At 45.0% G+C, this 15,645-nt stretch overlaps 1 protein-coding gene across 1 annotated transcript in view; it reads right to left on the bottom strand.

The window, feature by feature from the left end:
* Nucleotides 1-7,814: 7,814 nt before the first annotated feature.
* The window catches only part of IFNAR2 (interferon alpha and beta receptor subunit 2), a 34,869-nt gene continuing 27,038 nt past the window's right edge, over nucleotides 7,815-15,645 (bottom strand). The window contains exon 9 of the mRNA XM_054048335.1: nucleotides 7,815-11,566. Coding sequence (XP_053904310.1) covers nucleotides 10,910-11,566 — 657 coding nt within the window. The 3' untranslated portion in view covers nucleotides 7,815-10,909. The remainder of the gene's footprint in view (nucleotides 11,567-15,645) is intronic.

Raw genomic sequence — 15,645 nt, 5'->3', positions numbered from 1 at the left:
AACCTCTAAGGAAGGAGATTCCACCACCTCCCTAGGTAACCCATTCCAGTGCTTCACCACCCTCCTAGTGAAATAGTGTTTCCTAATATCCAGCCTAGACCTCCCCCACTGCAACTTGAGACCATTGCTCCTTGTTCTGTTGTCTGCCATCACTGAGAACAGCCAAGCTCCATCCTCTTTGAAACCCCACTTCAGGTAGTTGAAGGCTGCTATCAAATCCCCCCTCACTCTTCTCTTCTGCAGACTAAACAAGGCAAGTTCCCTCAGCCTCTCCTTGGAAGTCATGTGCCCCAGCCCCCTGATCATTTTCGTTGCCCTCCGCTGGACTCTCCAGTTTGTCCACATCCTTTCTGTAGTGGGGGGCCCAAAACTGGACGCAATACTCTAGATGTGGGGAGTGCCGAATAGAGGGGAATAATCACTTCCCTCGATCTGCCTGCAGTGCTCCTACTAATGCAGCCCAATATGCTGTTGGCCTTCTTGGCAACAAGGGCACACTGCTCACTCATATCCAGCTTCTCATCCACTGTAATCCCCAGGTTCTTTTCTGCAGAACTGCTGCTTAGCCAGTCGGTCCCCAGCCTGTAGCAATGCATGGGATTCTACTGTCCTAAGTTCGGGACTCTGCACTTGTCCTTGTTGAACCTCATCAGATTTCTTTTGGCCTGATCTGTCTTGGCTGGTTTCGACACAACAAATTCTGCATCTTGGCAGAGGGATAGACTACATGACTCTTGCGGTCCCTTCTCACCCTATGATTCTATGAAAGGGGGAAGGTTGGGAGCGATTCATGAAATCTCCATGCCTGGTGTCAGTACACAGGAGAGAGAAAGTCAGCTAAATGAAGATAAAACAGGAGATAATGAAACACCACTAGGCAACAGTATGGACAGCAAGGAGAAACAAAATACAAATATTGATTGGCATAGTAGGCAGGTAGGTGTTACACTTAGGGTATGTCTACACTGCATGCTTCTTTTGGCAGCGTGTAGAGTACATACTTGGGTAGCGGCCTCCCCCCCCACTCCCGCACAAGTATAAACAGGACTGTAGAGAGTAAGGCATGGCATAGGAGAGTAAAGTCATGCCTGAAGGGTGTGGATATGTACGTGAATACATGCCCTATATGGCTCTCTACTCACCCAAACCATGCCTTCCGTGGACACTGCTATTTGTAGTAGTGTAGTGTCCTGCTCCTGGAGCCTTTTCTCTCCTCAGGAAAAGACTCCAGCAGCAGGGAAAGGCTCTGGAAGGGGCAAGGCAGCAGGGAAAAGTTCCACCAGCTCCTCTGTTGCTGAAGCCTTTCCCTGATACAGGGAAAGACTGGCAGTGGGGAAAAGCTCTGGAAGGGGCGAGGCAGCAGGGAAAGGCTTAGCTTCCTTTGCCGTCTCCTCCCTTCTAAAGCCTTTCTTTGCCACAGTGAAAGGCTCCAGCAGCAGGGAGCTGCTGAAGCTTTTCTCCGCTGTCTCCTTCTTCCTGAGCCTTTCACTGACACACGTAGTTGCGCTCTGCAGTGTGGACAGGGTATGCCTTTCAATGTGGCGTGTAACTACATGCACACTACACGTCACCTCCAGTGGTGTGTAGTGTAGATGTAGCCCCATTGAAAAGACTTCATCCAGTCTGGCTAAAAAACTGGGTGAGATGCAAGAAAAACAACTGAAATGCTTGTACATGGATGCAAAGGGTCTGGACAATAAAATGGAGGAACTGGAACTACTGGTGCCAGAGGTCAAACCAGATATAGGGATAACAAAAACGTTGTGGATTAGCTCTCATGACTGGAATCAGGGCCGGCTCCAGGGTTTTGGCTGCCCCAAGCAGCCCTCCCCCCACCCCAAAAAAGCCGCTCACTCCTGCTGGGAGTGAAGCACCTCCCGCTGAATTGCCACTGAATAGCTGGACCTGCCGCCCCTCTCCGGAGTGGCTGCCCCAAGCACCTGCTTGCCAAGCTGGTACCTGGAGCCGGCCCTGACTGGAATACAGGTATTGAAGGGTATGTGCTGTTTAAGAGAGATAGGAATAACAGTAAAGGTGGTGGGGTAGTGTAGTACATCAATGAAGCAGCAAACTGAAAAGAAATACAAAGTGATACTATGGACAAGAGAGAATCTGTTTGAGTCAAAATAACTTTGCGGAAGGATTGTAAAAGAGGTTCTGTTGGGATAATGTTAGGGGTCTACTGTAGACCCCCAGGGTCAGTCTCGGATATGGATAGTGATCTCTCTAGTATTATTAGAAAAATAAATACTACCCGGAATTGTGTCATAATAGGAGACTAGCTTCCTAGATATCAATTGCAGAATAAATGTTACTAATACTGGTAGGCCCCCTTATTCCTGTATGTGATAGATGACAGTTTTCTTCCTCAAATTGTTACTGAACCAACAAGAAGTGATGCAATTTTAGACTTGGCTTTTGTTAGCAGTGCAGGCATCCTAGAAGAGCTGGTCATAGGAAATAACCTTGAGTTGAGCCATCACCAGCTGATTCAGTTTAAATTAAATGGGAGGATTATCAAAACCAGGTCATCAACTGTCATTTTTTATTTCAAATGAGCGGATTTGGGGAAATTAAGGGAACTAGTTAAAGAAATGAGCTGGACTGCAGAGCTAAAGGACTTAAATGTGGAGGAGGCTTGGAATTTCTTCATATCAACAATACAAAATTATCTGAAATTTGCATCCCAAGAAAGGAGAAAAAACATGTAGAGAAAGGCTCCAGCCCCAGCTGAATGAATAACCACTTCAAAAAGATTATTAGGAGTAAGCAGAGAGCCTATAGGGACTGGAAAAAGGGGTTGATTAGCAAAGAAAGCTACATTATGGAGGTTAGAAAATGTAGAAATAAAGTGAGAATTGCTAAAAGTCGAGCGGAATTAGCTCTTGCCCAAGAAATTAAAATAAATAATGAGAGTTTTTTTAGTTATATAAAAAGAGAATAAGGAAAGATGAGGTTGGGCTGCTAGGCTGCATGGATGAGGAAGAGTTTAAAGATAATCTATGTATGGCCCCAAAAGTAAATGAATACTTTGTCTTGGTTTTCAGTAAGGATGATTATATGGACTGTGTGCATGAAGGCAGTATGGCTGATGGAAATGAGTGTCTAGAAATGGAAATTACCACATTTGAGGTGGAAGAAAATCTTAAAGAGCTTACTGGACTGAAATCAGGGGGATTGGATATATTCCATTCCAGAATACTGAAAGAACTGGCACACGAGATAGCTAGTTCAATAGCAATGATTTTTAATAAATCTATCTATTCAGGGGTAGTACCATATAACTGGAGAATAGCTTATGTCATACCTATACTTTAAAAAGGAAAAAAAAAGTGATCCAGGTAATTACAAACCTGTTAGTCTGACCTTAGTAGTATGCAAGGCTTTAGAACAAATTATAAAGGAAAAAATAATTAAATTCATGGAGGTAAATGGTAAAAGGGAGGTAATGTAACATGGATTTACCAAATTTAGATCACACTAAACTAACTTGATTTCCTCTGAGAAAATAACTGATTTTATAGATAAGGGGAAGTGCAGTAGATCTAATATACTTGGACTTCAAGAAAGTGTTTGAGATGGTAGCATATAGGTAATTAGTTAAATTAGGGAAGATGGGGGATCAGTACAAGAACTGTAAGGTGAATAAAGAAATGGGCTAATGGGGAAAAGACAATGGGTTGTGCAGAAGCGTGAATTATCAGACTGAAGGGAAGTTACTTGTGGAGTTGCTCAAGGATGGGTCTTGGGACCAATCTTATTTGATATTTTTATTAATGACCTTGGTACAAAAAGCAGCAGAGGGCTAATGAAATGTGCTGATGATACAAAGTTGGGAGGCATTGTTAGTATAGAGGAGGATCGGACTTGCTGGGGCCTGGAAGGATTCCCACCTCCCCCCGCAATGTATTCTGTTTTGTTTTTAAAATCTCCTTCCTCTGAAGCATCAGGAGTGGCCCTGGCTGGAGATGGGACATTGGATGGGGAGGGTCCAGGCTCTGAGGTGTCACTGACCATTCTCTCTCTCAGGTGCTTGGCTGTCTGGTTCTTACTCATATGCTCAGGGTCTAACTGATCACCCAACATATATGGGGCCAGGAAGGAATTTCCCCCCAAGTCAAATTGGCAATGAACCCGGGGGATTTTTACTTTCTTCTGCAGCGTGTGGGTGCAGGTCACTTGCCAAGATTATCTAGCTATATCTCACTTAATCATTTCCCTGCCATTGCAGGGCCTTGGGCACTGGTGCACCTTGGTACCTCCTATTCTCTGCCCGTGGCACATAATAGTCTAGTCTCCTGTGGCAGGTTGTAATTCTTTGTTCTAATTTTGGTTGTTGGGTTTAGTGTGTGGGTGCCCTGTGGTGTTGATGGCCTGTGATATACAGGAGGTCGGATGAGATGATCTGGTGGTCCCTTCTGGCCTTAAACTCTATGACTGTAATTATTGGTATTTTATTATAAATGATGACAAAAAATCATTATGTAACTGTAGGCATGGAGATTAGTGTACAAATGGAATAATTGCATGAATTGAAATAGACAAACACAGGACAAATCACAAAGTTCATATTCAGCCCCTTCTTAATCAAAACTCTCAGGGAAATCAATGGGAGTTTTTACCTGAACAAGGGGCTAAGTAAAAGTTATGGATTTCAGGATTCGATCCATAATGAATAGACTGAAGGATCCAACACCATGAGTATGATGATTTTGCATTCATACTTTCATAATCAATGCTCATTTAAGCAAAAATACATTTGTCAGTTGGGAATGCCAGTCCTTTATCAGAGGTGGATCAGTGCATTCTTTCTGGTTTGTGCATCATCTTCAGTAATAAAAGTTTCTGCAGGCCAAATTCTGCCTTCAGTTACATCTGTATAGTCTCACTGTCCTCAGTTATGGACTGGATTGCACAGGAGTAGGGTAGTACAGGTGTAAGTAAATACATACTTTGAAGACATCATTGAACAGATGGCCCTATCAATTAAGTTAATATAAGAATTGCCATACTGGGTCAGATCAATGGTCCTTCTAGCCCAGGATCCTGTCTTCTGAAGTGGCCAATGCTAGGTGCTTCATAGGGAATAAACAGACCAGGGCAATTATTAATCCATCCCCTCTTATCCAGTGCCTGTATTTGCCAGCCAGATGCTTTGGAACATCCAGAGCATGGGGTTGCATCCCTAACCATCTTGGCTAACAGCCATTAATGGACCCATCCTCCATGAGCTTATCTAATTCTTTTTTGAACCCAGTTATAGTTTTGGCCTTCACAACATCCCCTGGCAATGAGTTCCACAGGTTGCTGTGCGTTGTGTGAAAAAATACTTCCTTACATTTGTTTTAAACCTGCTGCCTATTAATTTCATTGGGTGATCCCTGGTTCTTGTGTTAACTAGGTGACGAGACAGCAAGTGTAAGAAATCGGGACAGGGGGTGGGGGGGGTATTAGGTGCCTATATAAGAAAAAATCCCCAAAATCGGGACTGTCCCTATAAAATTGGGATATCTGGTCACCCTAGTATTAACTGAATAGGTAAATAACACTTCCTTATTCACTTTCTCCACGCCATTTGTGATTTTATAGACGTCTAGCCTACCTCTCCTTAGCTGTCTCTTTTCCAAACTGAACAGTCCGTCTTTTTAATCTCTCCTCATATGGAAGCTGTTCCATACCCTAAATCATTTTTGTTGCCCTTCTCTCTACTTTCTTCATTTCTAATACAGTAACTCCTCACTTAACGTAATCCCGGTTAACGTTGTTTTGTTGTTACATTGCTGATCAATTAGAGAACATGCTCGTTTATAACGTTGTTTGGCAGCCGCCTGCTTTGTCCACTGCTTGCAGAAAGAGCAGCCGGTAGAAGCTAGCTGGTGGGAGCTTGGAACCAGGGTGGACTGGCAGCCCCCACATCAGCTCCTCTAAGTTCCCTGTGTGGCAGCTGCCCAGCAGGCTATCAATTGCCAGGCAGTTCAGTTGTCCCTCCCCCCATTGCCATGTGCTGCTCCTGCCATCTGCTTTGGAGCTGCTCCCAGGAGCTTTCTGCTTGCTGTGTGTGTGTGGGGGGGAGGGGATGGATGGGGGGGAATGAAGGGGGCTAATGTCAGGGTGTCCTCCCCCCACCTCCACAGAGCAGGGAGCAGGGGGAACATGACAGGTCTCAGGATGGAGGGAGCTTTCGGGCAGCAGCTGCTGTCTCAACTTGCTGATCTACTTAGGGCTTGTCTACACTTACATTTTATAGTGCTCTAACTTGCTGGCTCAGGGGTATGAAAAATCACCCCTGTGAGCGCAGCAAGTCTGGAGGTGGATTACCAGGAGCACTGAGAGAGCTCTCTCCCAGCACTCGTGTGCGACCACACTCACAGTTCAAAGCGCTGCTGGGGGAGCATTCCCACAGCAGTGCTTTGAAGTTTCCAGTGTAGACATACCCTTAGAGTGGGGTCAGTGTACCTAAAGGGGCAATGCGTGTCTCTCTCTCTCTCTCTCTCTCTCTCACAGGGTGTGTCTCTGTCTCTCTCTGCCATGCTGTCTCCCCTCCCTCCATTCCTGCTGCCTTGTAGAGTGTGAGGCTACATTAACAACATGTTAACCCTTGAGGGCTCAGCCGAGTACTAGTTCATCATTTAGCAGTAAGGCATTCCCTGGGAAATATCCCACCCTCTTCCACCCACTGACTTCACCACCTCAACCAAGCTTCACAATCATCATTGCTGTGTACAGTATTAAATTGTTTGTTTAAAACTTATACTGCGTGTGTGTATAACAAATATTTCCCTGGAACCTAACCCCCCCATTTATGTTAATTCTTATGGGGAAATTGGATTAGCTCAACATCGTTTTGCTTAAAGTAGCATTTTTCAGGAACACAACTACATACCCCTGCCCTCCCACCCCCCGCTCAGCCCCAGGCCCTGCCCCCACTCCACCCATTCCCCTAAGGCCCCACTCCCGCCCCACCTCTTCCCATCCCTGCTCCACACCTACCCCTCCTCTTCCTGCCCCCTCCCCTGAGCGCACCCTATCCCTGCTCTTCCCCCTTCCTCCCAGTGCCTCCTGCACGCCGGGTAACAGCTGTTTCCCAGCATGCAAGAGGTGATGGGAGGGAGGGGGAGGAGATGAGATGATCAGTGGGGCTGATGGACCCCCAGGGGTCTGCAGACCCAAGTTTGAGAAACGCTGCTCTATCATATACATCACCTATTGCTAAAGCACGCATGTGGTTAAACATCTGCCAGCAATTCTATCCTGAAATATCCAAACCCAGTACCAGTTCAGTGTTCCTGCAGTTGCTTGGTATTGTTATGGACCAATTCTCTCTCTTGACCAAGCTATTCCTAGGCCTACCTTACTTATACTAACTTGCTTAAGCCAATGTCTTACAGGACACAGGCCTGTAGGTTCCTTGCATTACATAAAAGGCTCAGCTGGCTCTATGGGCTACAGTTTACTGTCTTTTAACCAGTTACTGATCCATCAGAGGACCTTCCCTCTCATCCCAAGACTGGCTGGCAATGGCTGCCAAGGGACCATAATCATAACTGGAGCACAGTGCACATGGCCATGGCACCTCCTTGTCTCCTATGCCAGAGCCAGATTGGAACAGAATGTCAGCTCTACATCAGCTAAAAGCTTCCCTATGCTGAGGAAATTCTCATCTGCTAAGAGCTGGTGGCTTTCCAGTGGCACAAAGGGGCCAGAATGAAACACAGAATCTGACTCAAACAGTTTATCTTCATTCTTAAACCTAGCCACAAGATTAGATGGAGCATATATGTACTATCACTAAATATTCCAGAGCAATAGTTACACGTTTTCAAAAACTTTATTTTAAAAAGGCATTTACAACACCTCAAAAATATAATGTGGTGGCTGATAATTTTACAAAAAATGTAAAAAATATATATACAAAGTAATAAGGTAATTAAAATAAAAAACCCCCACAAAGACATCCACTTCCATTACCGGTTAGGAATGACCAGTTGCATTAATTTAGCAGCTTGAACTGTGCTCAGAAAATATTGTGTGTTTCCTGGTTTCATTACATACATTCTGGCCATACAGTTTTTTGGATATGTCATTACAAAAAGGAATATTTCCATGCAGCACCATACATTGCATTAGAAGTTCACACTTTAACTTCTGATAGAGATTTTATATCTATGGTACCAGTCTAAATATGTCTACGCCCGGCTCATGAGGCAGCTCATGGTGTCCGACACCATCAGGTGGTCCAGAGACATTTATACGGAACACATCACAGGATACTGTCAATACCACATTGAGTAACCGAGACCGCCGACCAGGAAAATAACCCACTTCCTTCCCTGATGGACCCAGGGACGCACTCCACCCATGTACTTATCCGCTACTGACTTTGACTCCTTATTCATTCCATGGGTGGCGTACCTGAGCCCACCTATCCACTGACACTTTAAAGCCCTTGCACCCCAATCTGGGTCTATGCAGGTTATGTGATATATATGTATCTTTTCATCCTTGCAAACGATACCTGTAACCCCCCATAACCCAAGCCTGACCCCAGATGTACAGTACCTTGCCTCTTAACTCATGTATATTTCATTTTAAACATTCACTTTAATAAAATTTTTATTTCTTAATACCTTATACCAGTGGTCCCCAACCTTTCCGTGTGGCAGGCGACGGACGACTAGCCGCCGAGGAGCGTGGCTGCTGGACAAGCAGCTGTTGAAATGTCGCCAAGAAGCTTGTCTGGTGGCCAGTGGGCGGGTGCACATAGATGTCGTGGCAGACGCCATGGCACCGCATTGGGGACCACTGCCTTATACTATTTTGAACTGCTTTAATCATCAGGTGAAATCCTGGCTCCAATGAAACATATGCAAAAGTCCCATTGACGAAGGCCATAGGTATAAGTCGACCTAACTTATGTCGGCATACAGCTGTCGCAATAATTACACTATGACCATCTACTAGTTGGCTGGTCTCTGTTTCACTATAGATTGAAGTAAATGCTGAATTTGTTTAAACATTATCAATATAGGAGATACAGTTCAGGAACAATGTCAGTTTTCATTCTTTTCCCAGGGTTTTCACTTGATCAGCTTTCTCTGCATAATCAGCTTCTGTGTACGATTAATTCATTTACAGGAATGCAGCATTACTCTATTGTTTGCAATGGTGAAAACATATTGCAAAGTAACCCCCCATACAGAGCAGGCCTTCCAGAGACTGCTTGTGGAGATTACTTTGTGGTGAGACCACCCATATAGTAACATCATTACTTCTGTTTCTCATGGTGAATTTTTGGTAAAGGTTTACTACTTATTAACACTTAAAGCAGATTTGTCTGTGGACCACAACATGTGAGAATTCACCAAGTTTAATAACTAGCATATACTGTTGCTACATATATTTACCTTCAGATCTGTACTTTGCTTTTATGTGTGTGAAATACAGCTAGTATTGTACACTAAAAGCTTGTCTGCACAACGGGTTTAGTTTGTTCTCAGCTGATGCGTACCAGTTGGTGCCCAATACATAACTTGCTCTAACAGCATGCATATGGGACAGTTGTGCCTTCTTTCAATTTGCATCATTTCGTACACATGGTGGAGGCTTTGTGCGTACTAAGCGTGTGGCATTTTGGGTGAGTATCTGATAGTCCTTTGCTTTGCTGTTGAGCTGTGTGCATTCTAGGATTTCTCTTGCTGCACACTGTGAAATGCATTGCAGAAGCCAGTGGAATTCTCGGACTTGAGGTAAAATTCAGAATTCCATGATTTTGCTCCGTCTACCCTGATTCGATTCCTCTCTATCAGGGAAGGCTAACACCATTTTTGAACTGCTGTTGGCTAGCATGGGGGCAACAATGATCCACATCACAATTCTGGCAACTATGAGTATACGCAGAGGCTGTCTGGACTTTATTTGAGCTCAGAGTGCGGGGTGGCTTTGGCCTCCAATCAACAAGCAGCTGATGTGGCTACCCAGCAGCAGTAGCAGAGGAACGAGCAGGACATCGAGCAACTGCTACTGAACTCTTCCTGGAGCAGCTTCACTTGGTGCTGTGCCATTTCTGGCTCAGGAAACCAGCACTGATTGGTGGGGCAGGATTGTTCTGAGGATCTGGGATGACCAGCGGTGGCAACAGAATTTCAGAAGAGTGAAGGCAATCTTTTCCGAGATCTGGGCTGAACTAGCTGCAGTGCCACCATACCAACATGTCATGTCCCATAACCCACTGAGAAATGCGTTTCCATCACCATCTGGAAGTTGGCCACCCCAACTGTTACTGGTCCATAGCCAACCAATTTGATGTGGGGCGATCGACTACTGGAGGCATTGTCACGCAGGTGTGTGCTGGCATGCAGAAGGTACTGTTGCACCAGGTTATAAATCTTGGTAATGTTCAGATTATTGATGGCTATGCATGTAAGGGTTTCCTGAATTGTACTGGGGCAACTGATGGGGCCCACATGCCTATCATTTGACCCCACAAAGCCGTGTGGGACAGATGTTGGAGGAGTGCTAAAGTAGCACGTAGCAACATTGTGCAGACATGAGCGATAGTCTGCACTAACTCAATTTTCACTGAACTTAGTACACTTTGACGGAGGACTCCAGAATTTGCACCAAGTTAAGAGTTAGGGTTTGCCTCATGTGTACATAGGTATTTTCAATCTGTACTAACTTGAGTTAGACTGGACTAAACCCCTTGTGTAGATAAGCCCTAAGCTACCAAAACACTGTTCATTAATACATGAGTCCTGCATGCTTTTATAATGTACGGGCATATATTTAGAATGTAAAAAATGCAGACTTCATCAGAAGCTGAATTGTATGTTCAAACCAGAAAGCGATACTCTGAAACATGACCAATTGTTTATTCATGTTTTATAAAGTGGTTCTTGCTTTCACCAATTCATCTCCTTATGTATTCAGAATCTGATGCATCACTTTCATCCGAGACACTAGGTTTTTGCCATTCGTGTGAGATGTTATGACAAACTGGCTTCTTAACATCTACTATGTTAGTAAAAAATTTTGATTCAAGTGCATCAGAAGCACTAGAATCTTGCAAGTCAATTGCATCCTTTTGGTGGGAGATTAATGTTGCAGAATCATCCCAGGTCTTGTCAGGGTCTCCCAGCATCACAGTATTTAAATTTATGTTAAAGCAAGCACTGTTACTTAACTCAGAAGTTGAGGAACTGTTTACTTCAGATGAAGGATGAAAGAACACTCTACTTGTGATTTCATTTTCTCTAATGACAGATTGATGCTCTTCAGAATTTTCTGCGTCAGAATTCAGAAGTTCAGTTGCTTGACTGCTACTCTCTGCAGATGTACAGTCTATAGTCTGGTGCGCGAAGGTGTTTGATTTGGCATGGGAACTTGGAACTCTGCCCAAGATGACATGTCTGGCATATTCACCAGAATTTTCACTATCACTTTCGCTATCATCATCATAACAGTATTCCCACTCCTTTTTTTTCACCTCCTTATACATGACTTGTACAGAGCACACATTTTCAGGATCAGGTTCATGCACCGAGCAATGTAATTTATTTGTGGTTTCCTAAAAAAAACAAAACAAAACAAAAACACACACACAAAAATTATACACAGATAAGAGTATAAGAAAGTAATCTTGTTATTTACTTTAACAACTGCCTCACCACTTTGCACTTATACTAGTAAACAGGCAAAAGTGTTCAGAAGCCAATGGATCACCCCAATATAAATGTTTTGGCATTATCTTTCAAAGCTCTGAGAATCCAGAAGTCTTCCCCCTCCTGCACTCAAAAAAGAATGGCATCCTGCTCCAAAACAGAAACACAGAGAACTGGATAGACTCTGCAATTGCGTATTCGTTCCAAATAAGATCAGAAATGACCTTATGCTTTTCGCCAAAGAAAACCCCAGATGGAAGGCACTGTGCTTTCAAGATGTATTTTTTGTGGGATTTTCTCTGTTGAAGAGTGTCAAATATATTTTGTGGCAAGGTTTTGAAGAACAAGGAAAAGGGGAGGGAAAAGAAGTTTCCAGCTCTCTTTGCAGAGACAGATTTCCAGGACTGAAAGCTCATCTTTGAAAAGAAAATGGGTTCAGCGGGTAGTCCTGAAACTCATCAGTACACTGCTTAACTAACACTTTATATTTCCTTCTTGGAAGCTAAGGATCAACTTTTAAAGCCCTTTTAATATTTGCCACCTGTACAAAATCTTATATCTACGTATAATATCCTAGCTGTATGAATTCCGTAAAAGACATTTTCTCACATAACAAACCTGAGAAAGATTGTTTTAGTCAAAATGTGTGAGACAATGTACAATGTATTTCGCCAATTAAATTTCCTTTTTTCTACTAGTCTCACCATTAATCCTCAATCATGGATTTTGTCTTCATCTGTACAAGTGACTGGAGACAGTTACTTTAAAGTCTATGCAGGGGATGTTGGCCCTGCCTACCTGGCCAACCACCAGAAGAGTTATTCTAAACCAGGGGTGGTCAAACATTTTGGGCCGAGGGCCACATCTGGGTGGGGAAATAGTATGCAGGACCGGGGCAGGGGGTTGGGGTGCGGAAAGGGGTGTGGGAGGGGGTGCAGTGTGCAGGAAGGGGCTCAGGGCAAGGGATTGGGGAAGAGGAGGGGTGCAGGGTGTATGAGGGGGCTCAGAGAAGGGGGTTGGGGTGCAGGACGGGTGTGGAGTGCAGGAGGCAGCTCAGGGCAGGGGTGCAAGTGGGGTGCAGACTGCGAGAGGGGGCTCAGGGCAGGGGGCTGAGGTGCAGGAGGGGTGCAGGGTGCGGCAGGAGGCTCAGGGCAGGGGCTTGGGGTGCACAGGGGTGCAGGATGCAGTAGGGAGCTCAGGGCAGGGAGTTGGGGTGCAGGAGGGGTGCGAGGTGCAGGCAGGGGGCTTAGGGCAGGGAGTTGGGGGGCAGGCTACAGGAGGGGTTCGGGCTCCAGCCCCGCTTACCTCAAGCGGCTCTGGGTGGCAGCAGCGCACACTGGGGCCATGGCAGGCTCCCTGCACACCTGTCCTGTCCCTGGCCCCGCACCACTCCAGGAAGTGCTGCAGCCCCTGGGGGAGGAAAGGCAAAGGGCTCTGCGTGCACTGCCCTGGCCGTGCCTCCAGGTACCTACCCCGAAACTCCCATTGGCCAGTTCCCAGCCAATGGGAGCTGCAGGGGGCGATACCTGGAGGCAAGGGCAACGCATGGAGCCCTCTGCCCCCCTCCCTGAGAGCTGCAGGGACGTGGTGCCGGCGGCACCATGCGTCGGATCCAAAGCCCTGAGGGGCTGGATCTGGCCCGCAGGCCGTAGTTTGCCCACCCCTGTTCTAAACCTATAAGTACTTAAGTGTTTTCCAGCTTTGACACTTGGTAGTTAATGACAGATTTTGTCATACGTTTGTAGTTGGCTATGAGAAAACATAGCAATTCTAGAATACTCACATGCTAATTTCCTTTTTTCTAGTGAAATTTCCATTCCATTCTCTAGCATAAACTCTCCCCTAATTCTCATTGATATAAGAATACACTAATAAATGATGAAAGAGAAATTGAGGGGATAAGAGAGAAATCCTGAATCCTGTGGCATATCTATTTTGGAACCACTAGTTAGAGCACACTCCTGGGGATGATTGCAGATCCAGTTGATAACATCTGATATACTAGGAATCTGAAGGCCAGACTTCTTCTATGTATATCTATTTCAGCAAAGATGTTCTTTGCTTGGGAGACTGCTGATGACGTTGTAGAGCAAGTTCAGGTTTCCTCAGGAATGACGTACCCTGAAGACTTGTATGCTTCCTCAAAGCAACATCTTATCCACCTGGCCAAAGAAGCCCTTCATGACTTGTCTCCTTCACACCCTGGGTGTAATGACATAAGTAAAATACTGGGCTCTTATTCAGTGTGTGATAGATCAATTGTAAGAGCTCTTTTCCACATTTCATCCAGAGTTTTGTCTTTTCTTATGAAGGTGCTGAATTTTTAGCGCTTCTTGGTCTCCTGTCCTCTTGTGGACAATAAAAAATATGAAGAACAGCTCTGGGAATTTTTCTGCTGTTGGCCCTCCAGAATGACAAGGGAAGAGATCTCCTGCATAATTAGCATGTGTCTTTCCTGACTTCTGAACTTTGGGGACTGGGATATCATAGGTTGGTATGAAATTCTAGGGCATTTACTTCCTCTCTCTGTGTCTGTTTTTCCTCCACATCTTTGTGTACCTTGTCTATTTAGCGTGTAAGATCTTCAAGGTCTCCATAGATTTTAAATTGTGACTTCACGCCATAAAGGCTCTAGCCAAACCAGCAGAAAATAGAGCCACTTTCAGGGCAGTTGATGATTCAAACTCTTTTCTCAGGAAGCGCTCTGCCTCTGGTAACAGGGTTTCTCTCACTCTCTCTCTCTCACACACGCACACACACACTCTCTCTCTCTCCACCTGAGACAATACCTACATTCTTTGGCCATGAAGCCACCTCAGCTTCAATTCTCAGAATCTTTGTGTTCCTGGATCTTATCAAGAGCTAAGGCTTGCCTGCTTAGCTGCTCGCCTTTGTCTGGCAATGCCCATTCAAATTTTACCATATCCTTGAAAGAAGTATAAGTGCAAAAGCATGTCTAATTTGACTTTGCAGGGCAGATAGTTGCCAGGGGACAGTTTGTTTCATCTTCTCAGAAACAGGTTTAGCTGGCTGTTTGTAAATGACATTTTCTCATTTTTCTTCTCAAGGCTTCAAACTCTTCTTTCAAGAAAACAATGTACAGACTACAGTCTACTTTAGCACAGATAATTCACCATTCTCTGTGTAAGAGGAACTTGAGGAATCAGACAGAGAAGCACTGTGCTTTTTAGGCTGCCCCTTGGGCTCCCTGAATTTCTTGGGCTTCTTAGATTTTGTTGTCCCCGCCCCTCCCCTTCTGTCCTTTTTTAGCAGTGGCCTCCCAAGTCTCACACTCAAACTTCTCTTCTACCTTGCATCTAGAGGATTTCAGTCTGTCTGGGGAAAGCTTTTGATACCATCTCCCACAGTATTCTTGCCAGCAAGTTAAAGAAGTATGGGCTGGATGAACGGACTACAAGATGGATAGAAAGCTGGTTAGATCATTGGGCTCAACGGGTAGTGATCAATGGCTTCATGTCTAGTTGGCAGCCGGTATCAAGTGGAGTGCCCCAAGGGTCAGTCCTGGGGCTGGTTTTGTTCAATATCTTCATTAATGATCTGGAGGATGGCGTGGATTGCACCCTCCACAAGTTTGCAGATGACACTAAACTGGGAGGAGTGGTAGATATGCTGGAGGGTGGGGATAGGATACAGAGGGATTTAGACAAATTAGAGGATTGGGCCAAAATAAATCTGATGAGGTTCAACAAGGACAAGTGCAGAGTCCTGCACTTAGGATGGAAGAATCCCATGCACTGCTACAGACTAGGGACCGAGTGGCTAGGTAGCAGTTCTGCAGAAAAGGACCTAGAGGTTACAGCAGACGAGAAGCTGGGTATGAGTCAACAGTGTGCCCTTGTTGCCAAGCAGGCTAACGGCATTTTGGGCTGAATAAGTAGGGGCATTGCCAGCAGATCGAGGGATGTGATCATTCCCCTCTATTCAGCACTGGTGAGGCCTCATCTGGAGTAGTGTGTTCAGTTTT

This window comes from Malaclemys terrapin, chromosome 1 (assembly GCF_027887155.1).
Source record: "Malaclemys terrapin pileata isolate rMalTer1 chromosome 1, rMalTer1.hap1, whole genome shotgun sequence".
NCBI lineage: Eukaryota > Metazoa > Chordata > Testudines > Emydidae > Malaclemys > Malaclemys terrapin.
This window is presented reverse-complemented; position numbering and strand designations above follow the sequence as displayed.